Raw genomic sequence first — 15,999 nt, forward strand, 5'->3', positions numbered from 1 at the left:
TATATGGGTAAATATACACACAAATATTTCTTTGCCCTGTCAGCTAAGGGGGCCTAAAAGAAACAACACCCCACCAGCGATGAGCATATCTAGTGCCTAGATCTTGGTTTCTAATACCATTCTTCATTAAAAGTCACCAGGTGTTTCACGGTGAGCAGGTCTGTGCAAACCTATCCCCAAAGACCAAAGAAACTGAGAGGCCAAACAAAGAGGCTGACAAATATGGTTTCTCAGAAAGAAACATTTAATAGGAACTTACAAACAGAAGCAATGTTTCTAGCAGCCACTAAATGGTGGCACTCACCCTCCCCAAAGTACCCTTTATATAGCAAGCATTTTTGGCAAAACATGTGTAGCTGGTCATATCTCAGACTTTCTTGTGAAACACTTGACCACTGGGGAGGTTAGATAAGCATCTTTATGAGGGGTTATCTGCACTATCAGCATTGTTTAAAGACACTGCTGCAGAATATCTTGGTATGCAGGAGTCAAACAGCAGTCATCGTGCCAGCTACACTTCAAGATGACATCACTCTTGCAATAAAACAGGCTGTTTTCCTACACTCCACCCCTTGAAACCAGCCCTTAAAATCCTACATGCCCACCTTCTGTTATAGTCCCTGCACCTAGAGGGAGGGTGCTTGATATTGCATGGCTTTAGTAGCATTGCAATGGCAATGGAAAACAGATTGGGTCCAGTGGAATTCCAAATGAGGGAGATTTGCAGGCTTGGTTGAATCATCTATACAGTCTTCATAATACCATGAAGAAGTAAAACAATGAGAAAAACATAACATTAATAATCGAAATAGTAGAAATCTAAATAAAGTAATATGATGTTTAAGATATCTCTTGCCTCAATAGCCTATAAATATGGGAAGAGTGACTATCATCTGAATTTCAGGACCCATATATTCTGACAGTTTCAGTAATATGAGGATTTTGAAAATTCTAAAAGATTTTGAGATCATTTCTAATCAAGCATTTAGCTCTTATGTAAGCATTAACTGCAGCCCCAACTTTTGCAACTGATTGACCTGCACATTTTTCTGAGCACTTATTTTCCTTATGTCAGATGTAGGGAATCATGAGATGAACAAGTTTTAGTTCCTGCACTGTAGCAAATGAATTTAGGCAAAGATATGAAAGATGAAAAAACCCAATGATTATAAGACTTTTAGTGTCATGAAACTGATTATTATTTAATCTTGTTATTCTTCACATTGCTTGACTTTAAAATAGGGCAAATTGGCCAGGCGTGGTGGCTCACACCTGTAATCCCAGCACTTTGGAAGGCTGAGGCAGGCAGATCACGAGGTCGGGAGTTCGAGACCAGCCTGACCAACATGGTGAAACTGTCTCTACTAAAAATGCAAAAAAAAAAAAAAAAAAAAAAAAAAAAAAAAAAATAGCTGGGTGTGGTTGCGTTTGCCTGTAATCCCAGCTACTCAAGACGCTGAGGCATAAGAATCGCTTGAACCTGGGAGGTGGAAGTTGCAGTGAGCTGAGATTGCACCACTGCACTCCAGCCCAGGCGACAGAGTGAGACTTAGTCTCAAACAAAACAAAACAAAGAAACAAACAAAAAACTGGGCAAGTTATAGTCCATCTCAGAGTGTTTTTAGGACTAATTTCTTCATGTGCTTAGAAAAATGCCTGGCAGATAGAAAATGGTCATTATTATTATTATTGATAAGATGACCATTTTGGAATTTAGAAAACCATTATCAATGCCTATGAAATAACTCCATAAGTCATTCCCTTAAATCTAACAGACTGAATTCTCACAAGTCCTCACCACTTATCATTTCTACATCCTGCTGACTTACAAATACTTCTTCATACCATGGCTTATATCTTTGCTTAATATCAAGGAGGATGGATTCCATAGTAGAGCCAAACTCAATGATACTACGAGTCTCATTTTGGTAGTTATAAGTAAAGCCAGCAACATGCATGGCCACCAATGAACCTTTTGAATCAAACACAGGGGAGCCGGAAGCCCCGAAGAAAAACTCAGTGTCATAGGTAATCACATCAGGGTTGTGAACTATTTCCTCGAAACTGCTTTGAGTATACATATGGACATACTCTGGACTTTCTGCTTCTTTAGACTGAACATGTTCCTGACATTTCTTTGCTCGCTGACCCTGGGGGATCACAGCACAAGCATCAATATGCTTTTTGTCTCCATATGGATGGCCAATAATATGTATCAACCCACTAAGTGGCACAGGAGTAATTCCATTGTATAGTTCCATAGGTACTTGTTGTCCATTTTCCTTCAGTTTCAGGACAGCATAGTCAAGCTCTTCATTATGTATCTCAAACCAAGGTTCAACGAAAAAGTAGTTTGTTTCCTTTCCTTCTGGCTCTTCATAACCAAATGTCACCCTTACACATTGACCAATTATGGCTGCCCACTTACTTGGCTCTATTCCGTCTCCCACAATGTAATCTATTACATGCCGACAAGTTAAAATGAACAATCCTTTAAAAACAAAGCAGGTGGCGCAACCCGTAGTTGCACTGTCCCAGAATAAGTACCCAACTGAGTCACTGCGATGTGCAAGAAGTTTCACTACTTTAATCGAAGAAGAGTTTTTTGTTACTTTCCCAAACCTTACTCTATGCAATTTAAATAATGTTTCCCCATTTTTTACTTTCATTTTTTTCTTGAAGTTTTCCTTGATTTTTTCACTTTCTCTTTTCAGACTGGGGTACTGAGCCACGATTTGTTCTCTCAACACACAGGTGTTTCTTTTCTCTGACTCAGGATTCCAAGAAGCTGCTGCACTGGGGACCATTCTTTTCTCAACCTCAACCTGAAAGTGTTTGCCTTCTAATTCATCAACTGGCTGGGTGCTTTCTAAAATAGAGTCATTGTTTTCAATGAGTTTCCAATCATCATTCTCCAGAAAGGAAAGAAATCTGCCATCCTTGCACAGAGCGTCCTTGATGGTTTCTCCTTTGAAAGCATAAACACAGAGTTTGCACCCTTTTTTGTGAAGCTTCCCACATTTAACAATCCTTCTTTTGTACTTCCCAATTCCAACTGCATGAATGTAAAATTTGACACATTCAGTCGATGCTTTGTCATGCCGGCCAAATACGTGGTTATCTTCCTTCTGCTTACTTTTACTTTGGGAAAACGTAATGACCACATGGCAGCTTTCAGGGAAACAACTGAGGGGCATTCCCAGGTTTATGTACCCTTGGATTCCTTCTGTGCCACGCACAAGCATTTCTTGGCCTTGGTGAGTTTCTATCTCTTTTCTGAGAGCCTGGAGAGTGTTGAGAGCCATATATAAGCTACCATTCTCACTATGTGTGAGCTCATGTTTCATATTTTGGTTTTTCCTGCAGTTTACATCCAAAGTAACAAGTATTATCCTATTTTTGGGCATAGTCTGGTCTTCTGGATTTTTCTTAAGTGAATGGAATTCTTGAGCCTGGGTATTAGTTACGTCTCTTGGGCCTCCTCTAGACTCCATCCTGATTTGAGAAGTACTGGAATTATTCTGTTGCTTTTTAGAGACCTAAAAATAAATGTTAAGATACTTTAAAACTCTGAATGCAACCCTCGTCTTTTGTTTCTGTTTTCAGGTATGCAATTCACAAAATTCCTATGAGAAACTTGGAACTAATCTAAAAGGGCCAGTGAATAGAATTAAATCACTGCTTGACATGGGATCCAAAATGAAAGCTTAGCTTCCTATAACATCTGTTAGATGAACTCTCGATACTACTACACTAGTGTATTTTTCTGAAAAATATGAGGGAAGAAACAAATTTTTTTCCCAGGTGCCTCTAAAACAGAGATTCTTAAAAGCTCACTAGCGGCCGGGCATGGTGGCTCACGCCTGCAATTCCAGCATTTTGGCAGGCCAAGGCAGGGGGATCACCTGAGGTCAGGAGTTCGAGACCAGCCTGACCAACATGGTGAAATCCCGTCTCCACTAAAAATACAAAAATTAGCCGGGTATGGTGGCATGCGCCTGTAGTCTCAGATACTTGGGAGGCTGAGGCTGAAGAATCGCTTGAACCTGGGAGGTGGAGGTTGCAGTGAGCCAAGATTGAGCCATTGCGCTCTAGCCTGGGCAACAAGAGTTGCTCCATCAACCGCCCCCCCAAAAAAAGTCCACTAGTATTTGAAACAGTTTTATTTTAGGACTTGTTTATTATCTTCAGCTATATAATTTTTATATTTCCTGAGGACAATGATAAATTACAGCAAAAAAATTGTTCTTGAAATACTGAATTCAGCAATAGGCTACCACAATTTATTATAAGCATGACATATTAAACAAAATCATCATTATTTAACTAATCATTTGGTTATAATATAGTTATTTGTGACATAAATACTATGATTCACCCAGCATATAGCATGAAAAGAACTCAAATTATTTTCTCTATTACATCCAGTAATCCCCAAATTTTATAAAATAAGGAGGAACAAACATGACTTATCTGTCCTTTTGATGGAGAAACTAAGGCACTGAAAGTTTTTCTTGTAGACGTCTTTTCTAGGGTCACATGATAACCAATAAATAGAGTATCAAAATTGCAATTCCTAATCCAATTATTTTTTCCATTGGACTAGTGTATATATTCTTTTTGGTAAACTTTGCATTTATGATTGTCATTTTTGTAGGGCATTATCTTAAGAAACAGGGGTGAAGGTGGGGAGTGGAATTAAATAAAGAGGATTAATCAAATAGTAGAAACTCGATGAAAAATTAGAGTGTCTGTTTCTTATGTCTAAAAAACACATTTTTCCCAAGTCATATTCATCATGGCATGGGTACCAGCAGATATGGGTCCATATGCCAGCAATGCCCCTTACTGCTACTGGGAATAACAATGCCAGGAATATTGTAAAGATTAAGTGTAGCATCATTGTATGACAATGCCTAGCACAATGACTAGCACATGTTAACATTTGTTTCTCTTCTTTATACTAATATTCCAGATCAAAAATAAATAAATAAAAGGGACTTAAGGTAATACAAATTTCCTTGGGCACACATATGAACTCTCAAAGAGCATCCCTTCAGCCTAAGGCTATCAGAAACATCTTTTCATACACCCTGTTGGAGTACTATGATAAATTTCCTATTTATTAAAGTGATTCTTGGGCAGACATAGACACCTTTGAAAGGGGAAGAGGAATAGGATATAGTAATTAGCTCTGTCATGGAATAGGATAGAGAAAAACATAACTAAGTTTGCCTTAGACTTTTTAGATACTTGGATATTCTAGTTTTCCAGAACTGGGAAAAACAAAACAAAACAAGTTGAGAAATTGTAAGCTGCATACTCAAATGTTTATCATTCTTCAACATTTTTCTTGATAAATTCAAGGAGCATTTTAGACTCAGGGAAAGATACAATTGTTTGATATGATAACAGAGCCCAATCAGTAGAAAAAGGCCCAATTACATGTCATTAAACTTAACTCCAAGTCTTCACTTCATTCCTGTCTTAAGCAACAACTCACTTGCTCCCTCTTCTCCAATAAACAAATTGAAGATTTGTCAGAATCCTTCCTGACTTCCTAACAAGGTTATGGTAAGAACAAATATATCAAAAAATTGTTTTATAAACTGTATTCAAACGTGGGTTATAATTACAATTGAATAGCTCAGCCACATTTGGAATGGTATATGTTTTCATGCTATGAAATTGCATTAATTTTGGTTTATTACATAGTTTACTGTAACATACTGTATTGAAGTTTTTGTTAATCAAGAAATATTAAAATAGTTTTTCATTAAAGACTGCTTTGATATAGCCAAGATTTGTATTACAACTCCCTTCCCCATGCTACCCCCAAAATAGAAAGGATAAAATAAGTAAGGACAATTCTAGTTATTTAATATTTCCAACACTCCAGGTAATTTCTTGGCAAGAAGAACTATAAAACCCAATGCCAAGGATAGGTAAGTCTAATATTGGTAAACAGGCTTTAGTATACGTGGGTTCTGTATCTATGGGTTCAACCAACTGCAGATTGAAAATATTTTGGGAATAAAAACTAGTGTGCCTGAACTAAACATGCATGACTTTTTTCTTGTCATTATTCCCTAAGCAATATAGTATATCAACATTTTACATAGCATTTACCTCTTATTAGGTAATATAAATAATCCAGAGATGATTTAAAGTATACAGGAGGATATGATACATTATATGCCAATACTATGACATGTTATGTGAATAATTTGAGCATTCATGGATTTTGGTATCCAAGGGAGATCCTGGAACAAATCCCACATGGATACCAAGGGATGACTAGATTACATAAGTAGAAATTACAGACATACCGGAGAAAAATAGTGATCGATTTTCATATTACATTTTTCATTGACTGAGTGCTTCTGTGACCTCTGCTTCTTACAGCTCATGATGGCTTGAAGATGAATGGATGGTTCAGCTGAAATACTAATTTCAAATTTTCAAGTTATAGCAGTATCTTCAAAGCTGTCATTAATTGTACAGAGGAAAAGATTAGCTGGTGTCCTATGTCCCATCTTTGCCCTTGAGCTCCAGCCTTGCTCTCCCTGGAGATGGTACCTTAGCAAATAGATAGTTTATTCACCAACTATAATCACCTCAACAATAAAAGCTCCCTTTTCCAGAATACTGCGTGTCAGGCACTTCATGAAAATTATACTAAACACTTTATGAAAATTATCTCTAGTTGCAAATTCCTATAGATACTATGCAAGTTAGGTATATCTACACTTTGCTGATGACGAAAGTATAGCTTAGAGAAGGTAGACGAGCTGCCCAAGGCCAGAGCTATGTGGCAGAGGTGGAATTCAAATGCAGGTATAAATAATATAATAATTTTCACTTGGAAATTTCAAAAAGGTGTTCTACTTACATTGATGTTAAAATCTGGTCTCCATTTAAGATGAAGACGGCAAGGGAAGATAAAATTACAGGGAAGTGGTGAGGAAACAGCTGATGAAAGAAACTTGGAATGAGATTTTAAAAAGAAATCTGGGGCCGGGTGCAGTGGCTCATGCCTGTAATCCCAGCACTTTGGGAGGCTGAGACAGGCGGATCACGAGGTCAGGAGATTGAGACCATCCTGGCTAAAATGGTGAAACCCCGTCTCTACTAAAAAAAAAGTACAAAAATTAGCCAGGTGCAGTGGCGGGCACCTGTAGTCCCAGCTACACTGGAGGCTGAGGCAGGAGAATGGCTTGCAGTGAGTGGAGATCACTCACTACCTGGGAGGCAGAGCTTGCAGTGAGTGGAGATTGCGCCACTGCACTCCAGCTTGGACGACAGAGCGAGACTCCATCTCAAAAAAAAAAAAAAAAAAAGAAAGAAATCTGGAAAGTGTGCCAGGTATGATAGTCAGAAACCTTAGGTTGCTGCTTTAGATTTTTTGTTTAAAGAGGTATTTTTCCTTCTATCTCTCCTCTGATGTCTCCCTAGAAGAGGTTGAACAAACTTTAAATAAAATAGTGACATCTTCAATAGTAATAAATACCGCTAGAAAAACAAATACCATTGAGGGCAGCAGCCATATCTGTCCTTAGTACCTCAATATCTAAAAACTATGTCTGAGACATGTCAGGCCCTTGAAAAAGATACATTTCTAAAGGTACATTCAATAAACGAATGGAATAGGCATACAGTGTACTATGCCCTTTTCTAAATGCTTTTCATCAACTACCTCATGTAATTCTTACAACCCTATGAGATAGGTACTATCATCTCATTTTACTGGCAAAGAGCTGGAACACCCAGGGAGCTTAAACTTCTACTCAAGGTCATACAACTCAGAGAATATACTTTCAAGACTTTTTATTATGAAAAATTTATTAGAGAAAAAAATGAGAGAATGGTATAATGAACCTGTACATACCTATCACATAGTTAACAATTGTTCATTTTTGCCAACTTATATAACAGTGAAACAGTAAAAGAACTAACATAACTAACTTTATTTTTGTTCACGGGGCCTTTACCCATTCATGCATGGAGGGGAGGTTAATTTTAGAGCAGTGAGATAATATGCAAAAACACGTAGTTTTAAAAACTAACTCTGGGATTAAAGGGAAAGTATGTAAACAACTACACATCATTAAAAATTTATAGGAGGGTTATGATGTGGAGAATAAATATAATCTTTAGATAACTTCCATTTGACAAGAAATACAGGGGCTAGAACATAAGTTAAACAACAACATGTAGAAGCAGCCCAGGAAATCAACATGCTGTAGAGACAACTTATCTGTTCTCTTCAACAAATCAATGCTTGGGCTCACTGGAACATCAGGACAAAGACATTCCCAACCTTCTTGGACCCCTGACGGTGCTCAGATGTCTGCAGTCAATGGTCACTTCTTGATTGTAAATCCCTTCTCTTCCCCATGCCCTTAACATAAAGAGCCTGAAACTTGTACTCACTTAAGAGGGTACTTTGGGATGCTAGTCTGCCAACTTTTCAGTTTGCTGGCTCTCTGAAGGAACCTGCTTTTCCTCCCACCAACTCTCATCTCTGATGTTTGGCTTTGAGGTGTGAGTTGCTGAACTTGGGTTTGGCTACCCTTACACCATCCTTTTATTTTACTAGATGATTTATGTTACAGCTAGAAACATCACGACATTTAAACGCTAATGGTCACTTCCCATCTCTAAAAATTACATACTTTTTCTTATATAATCACAATACTGATTTATTCATACTAGGATCCAACTGAAGTACACAGTTTCCTTTATATGTCTTATACGGCTCTTTTGTTCTAGAAAAAGCATTGATTTGTTGAAGAGAACAGAGAAATTATCTCTAGAGAATGTTCACCTCCTGGGTTGCTTCCTCATGTCATTGTTCATCTAGCCCCTGTATTTCTTGTCAAATGGAAGTTATCTAAAGGCTACGTTTACTCTCGTAACCATTCCACTACGGAGCAAGAGTCCTGGCTTTCTAGTTTACTGTCAATCAATGACTAAGGAAATTCATTTAGCCTTTCTGTGCCTCAATTTCTTGTTTGTAAAAAGAAGCAATGATTCTAAATGAGATAATGAATATGGAAGTGCTAAAATAATGTTAGACCTTATAAGACCGTCTGAGTTCAAATATCAGGTAGCCACTTCCTAGCTGCATGACCTTGGGCATATTAATTAACTATTCTTCCCTCATTTTCCTCACCCTAAGATGGGAATCAACCTTGTTATGAAGATTACGGAATACATTGTGGTCTGGGCACGGTAGCTCATGCCTATAATCCCAGCACTTTGGGAGGCCAAGGCTAATGAATCACTTGAGGTCAGGAGTTTGAGACCAGCTTGGCCAACCTGGTGAAAACCTGTCTCTACTAAGAATTTAAAACTAGCTGGGCATGGTGGTGGGTGCCTGTAATCCCAGCTACTTGGGAGGCTGAGGCAGGAGAATGGCTTGTACCTGGGCGGCAGAGGTTGCAGTGGGCTGAGATCATACCACTGCCCTCCAGCCTGACCAACAGAGCAAGATGCCATCTCTCTCTCTCTCTCTCTCTCACATACACACTATATATATGTACACATATGTATATGCAATCTATCTATACATAGTATGTGTGTGTATATATGTATATAAAGAGAGAGCATGCAAAGCCTTTAAAACGCTGCCTGTAATAGGTTGCCCAGTAAATAATCAATAAAAAGGTGATGTAAATGTTATCAATATCAATACACTCACTACAGGGGTACTTTTTAAACAGCAGAGAACCTAGGAAAACAAAAATAGAAAATATATAATTGCGGAACTGGTCTATGTTGCAACATCCTTAAATGCAAGAACTTGTTGCCCAACTATTAAGAAAATCTAGGGATTCACTGTGTCTGTTTATGAAGTCTCATCTTAGGAAGTCTGAGAGAGGATCCAGCTGCTTTAGGAGTGATTAATAGACACAGACTAAAAAGAAAATAAAATGGGCAGAAAGAAACATGAATTTTGCATGTACTTGAGCAATCACAGTGGAAAGGGGCAAGAGGTTAAGAAAACACTCCAATATCCTCTCTTTCCTACATTGTCTCCAGTATCCAGGATGAATCAGATTATATCAAAATATAAAGAACTCTTAGCTATCCTATACCAACCCTTGTTTTATACTTGAGGTCAGGGTTCTACTTAGCTAAATGACTTGCTTGGCTTCCTACAGCAAAGGGATAAAGCAGTGCGGCCTGGGGCCCATGTCCAGCCCACCTAACAGCTCCCCTTAGGAATTTCTCTGTCTCTCAATCTCTCCTTCCTTCCCTCTCTTCTTCCCCCTCTCTGCCTCCCTCCCTCTCCTCCCCTCCTTCACTCTCCCTCTCTTCCTGCTTCTCCCCACCCCAACCCCCACTTTCTGCCTTTCCAGGGGCAAGGGCAGGAGTCGAGGCCAACTCTAAGCCTCTTCCAATCTTACCACGCCGCCCCGCTCCCTCCCCTCGACCCGGCACACAAGGGGACTTACAGCACCACCAAAATAAAACTTGCGTCCTCCCGGCTCCCCAGATGGGTGGCGCTGTCAGTCCCTGACTTCCGGGCACCCAGCTCCCTCCCCTCCCAGTCGGGACTCGAGCCCGCCGCGGCCGCGCCGTACGTACCCCGTGGAGCACCCCAGCGCTCTATGTGCTCTCTCACTGCGCGCCTCGCCAGCACTGGGCCTGGAATCCAGCGCTCAGTGCAGGTCCCGCTCGCATTTGAGGAAGCAAAGACTCCAGAGCTCCAGCTCGGCGGGAAACGGAGCAGGTGGGGCTAGGGGTTTGAATCGCCAGCCTTTTAAGGTTGTCTGCGAACCAATTGGTTACTTTCTTTCACTTTTAAATCAGCCGTGCCTCTTCCGCCTAAACCTCCCACGCACCTCTCCCCTCTTCTGTCTCTCCTTTCTTTTGCTTCTGTGGACCACTGGAAAAGCTGGGAGACTGGCCGTTCGGGGGCCTCAGGTAGCTGCAGCGTGCAGTACTTGACGCTGTGTTTATATCAGACAGCACTGCCAGTCGGAAACAAAACTTTCTGAACTTCCTAATCCCCAGAGCCAGCGTGAGAAGCAGACTTGAACCTGTTCTCTTCCCTTGAACTTTTCTTTTACACGAGTACAACAAAAAACAACTCACCTGGGGAGTGGCGCGTCTGGCCGATGGACTGAAAGATACTGGAGTTTGTCTTTCTCTTTAGACAGCAACTCACCTACTTCGGAAGCCGATTGGCTGCGGTGGGGATACCTGGTGGCATACAAAAAAAGAGTGGTTGGAAAGGCAAGGCCGAGGGAGCGCGCCCATCCTACGCACCCACAGCGATCCTCCTTGACGCCGCGAGCAGGACCCTGTCTCACTGACCTCGCTGCCCACGGCGGTCCTTGCCTCCTTCTCCAGGTTTCCCCAGTCCCGAGTATTGGAAAGCGAGAACTAAAGCGAAAGCGTCCTAGTCACGGGTAGGTTGGCCTGGGAGGGGCTGCAGAGGGAGCAGGAAATCGAAACTCAGATGTGGGAGGAGCTGGGATGTTGGCGGCAGAGCTAGCTTGAGTCTCGCGCGCGCGGGAAGCGTAGGCGGAAGTCGGGGCGCAAGAATGTGCTTGTCCTCGCCTGTACATCATGGCTGGGGAGGAAGCGTGGAGGCACCAGGCTGGGGTCTGCAGCGCGCCACCTGCTGCAGCCCACAGGAGGCCCTGAGGCTAGTTGGGTAAGTGGGGACATGCAGGCATTTCCCAGGGGGCGGCATCCCCAGCAGATGGGATAGGCCTGGACACTCGGACAAAATCACTAAGAAGCCGCGGATGCAGGAAGAGTAAACGTCCTTGTCATAAATCGATTCTCCAAACGTTCATCAATATGTGGAGACGTTGATGATAGTGATGAAGAAGATGATACGGGCTCTAGGAATATGCATCTGAAAGCGGATGATCAAAGAAGATTGGAGAGGGTTTTCAAGGCAGCCTGCTGTTTAAGAACCTGCATTCTGAGTAGATGTGTTTTGGAGAAGGCGACTACAGTCACAAAGGGGACGACTTTTATGCAATCGACAGAGGACTATATGATGTATATAAACAGATAGGGTTGAATGGTGTGTTGGTAACTACAAAACAGGTGGGAATTTGGAGGAAGGAACTGGCCTTAAATGCATGTACAATACACCAAGGGAAGCTAAAATTACGGCTTCATCTCCTGTGGGTTCTTTGGGGTTTGGATAGAGTAAACTTAAAACATATTTGAATGCTGACTTTTTCTGTGATACTCACTTTTGGAATCTGTGCATTCCTAGATTCAGAAAGGGTAATCACAGCTATTACCCAGCATCCAAACAATGGCAGCCAAGAGTTCTACTCTGGAGACAATTTTCGTTCTTTCTTTCTTTCCTTCTTTCATTCCTTCCTTCTTTCTCTTTCTCTTTTTTCTTTTATTCTTCCTTCCTTCTATCCTTCTTCTCCTTTCTTTCTCTTTCTTTCTCTCCCTCCCTCCCTCCCTCTCTCTCTTTCTTTCTGTCTTTCTTTTTTCCTTCCTTCCTTCTTTCTTTTTTTTCTTTTATCTTTGTTTCTCTCTCAATTTTCTCCCTCCCTCCTTCCCTCCTTTCTTCCTTCTTTCTCTTTTGCCTGTTTTACATTTCAATGTGTAAGCAAATGGTGAGTAAAGGACAATAGGCTTAAAATATTCTAAAACAAGGGTGTTAAGAATTGAATATACTGATAAAATTTGTTTCCAAAAGGAAGGGTTATATACTAGGTGAGAGTGTAAATTAGTTCAACCATTGTGGAAAACAGTGTGGCAATTCCTCAAAGATTTAAAAAGAGAACTAACATTCAACCCAGCAATCCCATGACTGGGTATGCACCCAAAGGAATATAAATCATTCTTTCGACACATGAACACATATGTTCCTTGCAGCACTGTTCACAATAGCAAAGAATCAACCTAAATGCCTGTCAATGGTAGACTGGATAAAGAAAACTCAGTATACCATTGAATACTACACAGCCATAACAAATAATGAGATCATGTCCTATACAGGGACATGGATGGAGCTAGAGGCCATTATTCTTGGCAAACTAATGCAGGAACAGAAATCAAATACTGCATAGTATCACTTATAAGTGGGAGCTAAATGATGAGAACACATGGACACACAGAGGGGAACAACAGACGCTGGGGCCTATCGGAGGGTGGAGGATGGGAGGAGGGAGAGGATCAGGAAAAATAACTAACGGGTACTAGGCTTCATACCTTGGTGGTGAAATAATCTGTACATCAAACCCCCATGACATGAGTTTACCTATATAACAGACCTGCACATGTACCACTAAACTTAAAAGTAAAGTTTTAAAAAAAGTTTTCAATCTATGAAGTTGAGATTTACTAGGAAGGTTATTCAAATGATTTTGATATATTAAAATATTAGTGCACAAGGAAATAATAAAAAGTTATTATTATAGAAGATATAAAACATGTTCCTCTACCTAATATCTGCGCAGCTAAACCTACTATGTACCAAGATATTTATCAACATTCTTTCTGAAATTTTTGTCATTTTGTATAATTTTAATTATATTTCTTTTAAAAACGTTTATGGCATCATAAGTTATGTGTTGGCTTACTGCTGAAAGGGCATAAAATAACAATTCTTAAACTTTATGTGTATTTGCAATGAAATACATTTTGGCTTTAGGCAATAGGAACATAACTTTTTTTGGATGAAAGATTATTGTCACATTTTTTCTTCATTATCCGACATCTTTGTCATTTTCTTAACTTATATTACTAATTACAGTTCTCTACATTTTCAAAAAAAAAGTCTAATATTGACATTTATTTCTCTGTAGCAAACTTTGGCTATTGTTTTTTCTACTAATTTCGGGCAAAAATGAAGTATTAATTTCAGTTACAAAATATAGCTTAGTAAGATCTAAACCAAATAAAATTCACATTCTAAAGTCTACAAACAAGTTTTTAAAAGGTATTTTGGCCATTAAACTTATTTATTAAATTTAACTTTCGTCTTCTAAGGACCAGAGTTCTTACAATTACTATGAAGCTCCTATTCTATAATCATAGCCTGGGTTCATTGTCAGTGCTTCATTAAACAGGCTATTTTTTCTTTCTTTTTTTTTTGGGGAGACAGAGTCTCGTTATGTTGCCCAGGCTGGAGTGAAGTGGCACAATCTTGGCTTTCACCTCCATCTCCCAGGTTCAAGTGATTCTCATGCCTCAGCCACTTGAGTAGCTGGGACTACAGGATTTCGCCATATTGCCCAGGCTGGTCTTGAACTCCTGAGCTCAGGCAGCCCACCCACCTTGGTCTCCCAAAGTGCTAGGATTACAGGCATGAACCACCGCACCCAGCCAATTTCTTAATTCTTAGACTAAATCTACAGGGGACACACTTTTTCCAACATTAGCTGCAAAGGGATTTTTTCCTTCACACTTAAGTCACAGTCAGTAGTTTTTTTGTTTCTGTTTCTGTTTTTGTTTTTGTTTTTTTCCTGTATTTTTGTTTCCTTGTTTGCTTTTATTTGGGAAAACGCCTTTTTTGATAGTAAGAAATTACTTTTTACAATGTGAGGTCAAAAACAGCATGGGGTGATTTTTCTTCCACACCTTTTTATTCCTGCCTCTTGCTGTAAATAGTTGCACAGTTAAAAGCAGAATGGACTTAACGGAGTATCATTTATATTTATAATTGCTGTATTTGTAATTCTGCTAGAAGTGAATTCTGTTATAATCAAAGGTTACACTGTTATCTGAATGCTTGAAAAATATGTAAAAATAATGCTCTTGTGGCTTTTCATAGGTTTATAGTCTATAAACACTAATTTTAATCAATAATTCATATCATTTATGATTAATTTTATTACGAGAAACAATAATAGATGTAAGCCTAATTATTTTGTGACAGCTGGTGTGTTTGGAGTATTTGCCATCACCCTTAAATATGATACCTTGGCTGGAAAGTATTAATTTGATAATGTACCTTTAAGAAATTATATAAAATATGTAAAAGCATAACCTTATGCACATTTTTAAAGCAAGGCCTTCTTGTAGGAAAAATATTACATCACGCATGAAGATGTTTTGTTTTCTATTATTATTTGAATTTATTTTAAAAGCCATTACTGCTCTGTATATGTGTGTGTGTGTATATATGTATACATATATGTATACATATACATATATATACACACACATATGTATGAAACCAAAAATTCCAGGTTCATCATATTCTACACAGATTTCCTTTTTTGTTGCCCTTATTCTTAATCATTGAAAGCACTGAAAATCAATACCTGTTTGATAAATCAAGATGCGTGATCAAGGTAAAAATGCCATAGTTATTATATATAAAACTTTCTTATCATTACTTTTGTAGTAACTTTTAAAAGGGGTGGTGGTGGTGTGGGATACCTTGGCAAAGTCCAACTTGGCTGCTTGACTGCTTTCACTGGCCTGGCTAACACTTATGTCTGCCCAGGGAAGGAGCAGGTAGTGTGTAGAGGGAAATGACCTCTGCTGCCGTACTGCTTTGAGTTCCTCTCTGAGTTTGGCATTTACATGTGTCTGTTTCATTTAATACTCTCAATAACCCTGTGGGGAAGGTAAGGTTATCTTCACCATTTTACAACAAGCTTTAGCAAATAATTGTGCAGAAACATCCTTATGAGGATTTGTACTCCCATCTGAAACCAGAAGCCAAACTTATTCTATTGAATGATGACTGCCTCTCATATCTAACTGCAAAAAGGCACAGTTGCTTACTCCTTCCTACTTTACTGCTTTTTCATTCATCCAATCATCTATTCAAGGTATAAATTTCTGGTGGCAATTTACAAGATCTGGTGCCAGATTCTATGAAGGGTAAAATGTTGAGTCCTGCCCTCAAATAGGGAAGACAGAGAAGGTACACAAATAATATCATTTCCACAGTGGTTTCATTCATTTAAGACACGTGTTAATTACTACTTTGTGCCAGGTGTTGTACTGGATATTGGGGAACAGAGGTGAATGAATATGATTCTCACATTCATG

At 39.4% G+C, this 15,999-nt stretch overlaps 1 protein-coding gene across 5 annotated transcripts; it reads right to left on the bottom strand.

Annotated features, from left to right (window-relative positions):
• Window positions 1-226: 226 nt before the first annotated feature.
• On the bottom strand, window positions 227-11,531 carry FAM111A (FAM111 trypsin like peptidase A). Of its 5 annotated transcripts, none has more exons than XM_050758527.1 (5): window positions 11,326-11,531; window positions 11,104-11,211; window positions 10,594-10,778; window positions 6,330-6,447; window positions 227-3,539 (listed from the first exon to the last, which is right to left on the bottom strand). In XM_050758527.1, exons 4-5 carry the CDS (start codon window positions 6,408-6,410, stop codon window positions 1,785-1,787), a joined length of 1,836 nt encoding a protein of 611 aa, XP_050614484.1. In that variant the 5' UTR covers window positions 6,411-6,447; window positions 10,594-10,778; window positions 11,104-11,211; window positions 11,326-11,531; the 3' UTR covers window positions 227-1,784. The 5 variants fall into 5 exon arrangements, with proteins under 5 accessions (XP_050614484.1, XP_050614486.1, XP_050614487.1 ...); XM_050758529.1 differs by having other exon boundaries at window positions 6,330-6,486; XM_050758530.1 differs by lacking the exon at window positions 10,594-10,778 and having other exon boundaries at window positions 6,330-6,486.
• Between the last annotated feature and the right edge of the window lie 4,468 nt (window positions 11,532-15,999).

Source organism: Macaca thibetana, chromosome 14 (assembly GCF_024542745.1).
Source record: "Macaca thibetana thibetana isolate TM-01 chromosome 14, ASM2454274v1, whole genome shotgun sequence".
Lineage (NCBI taxonomy): Eukaryota > Metazoa > Chordata > Mammalia > Primates > Cercopithecidae > Macaca > Macaca thibetana.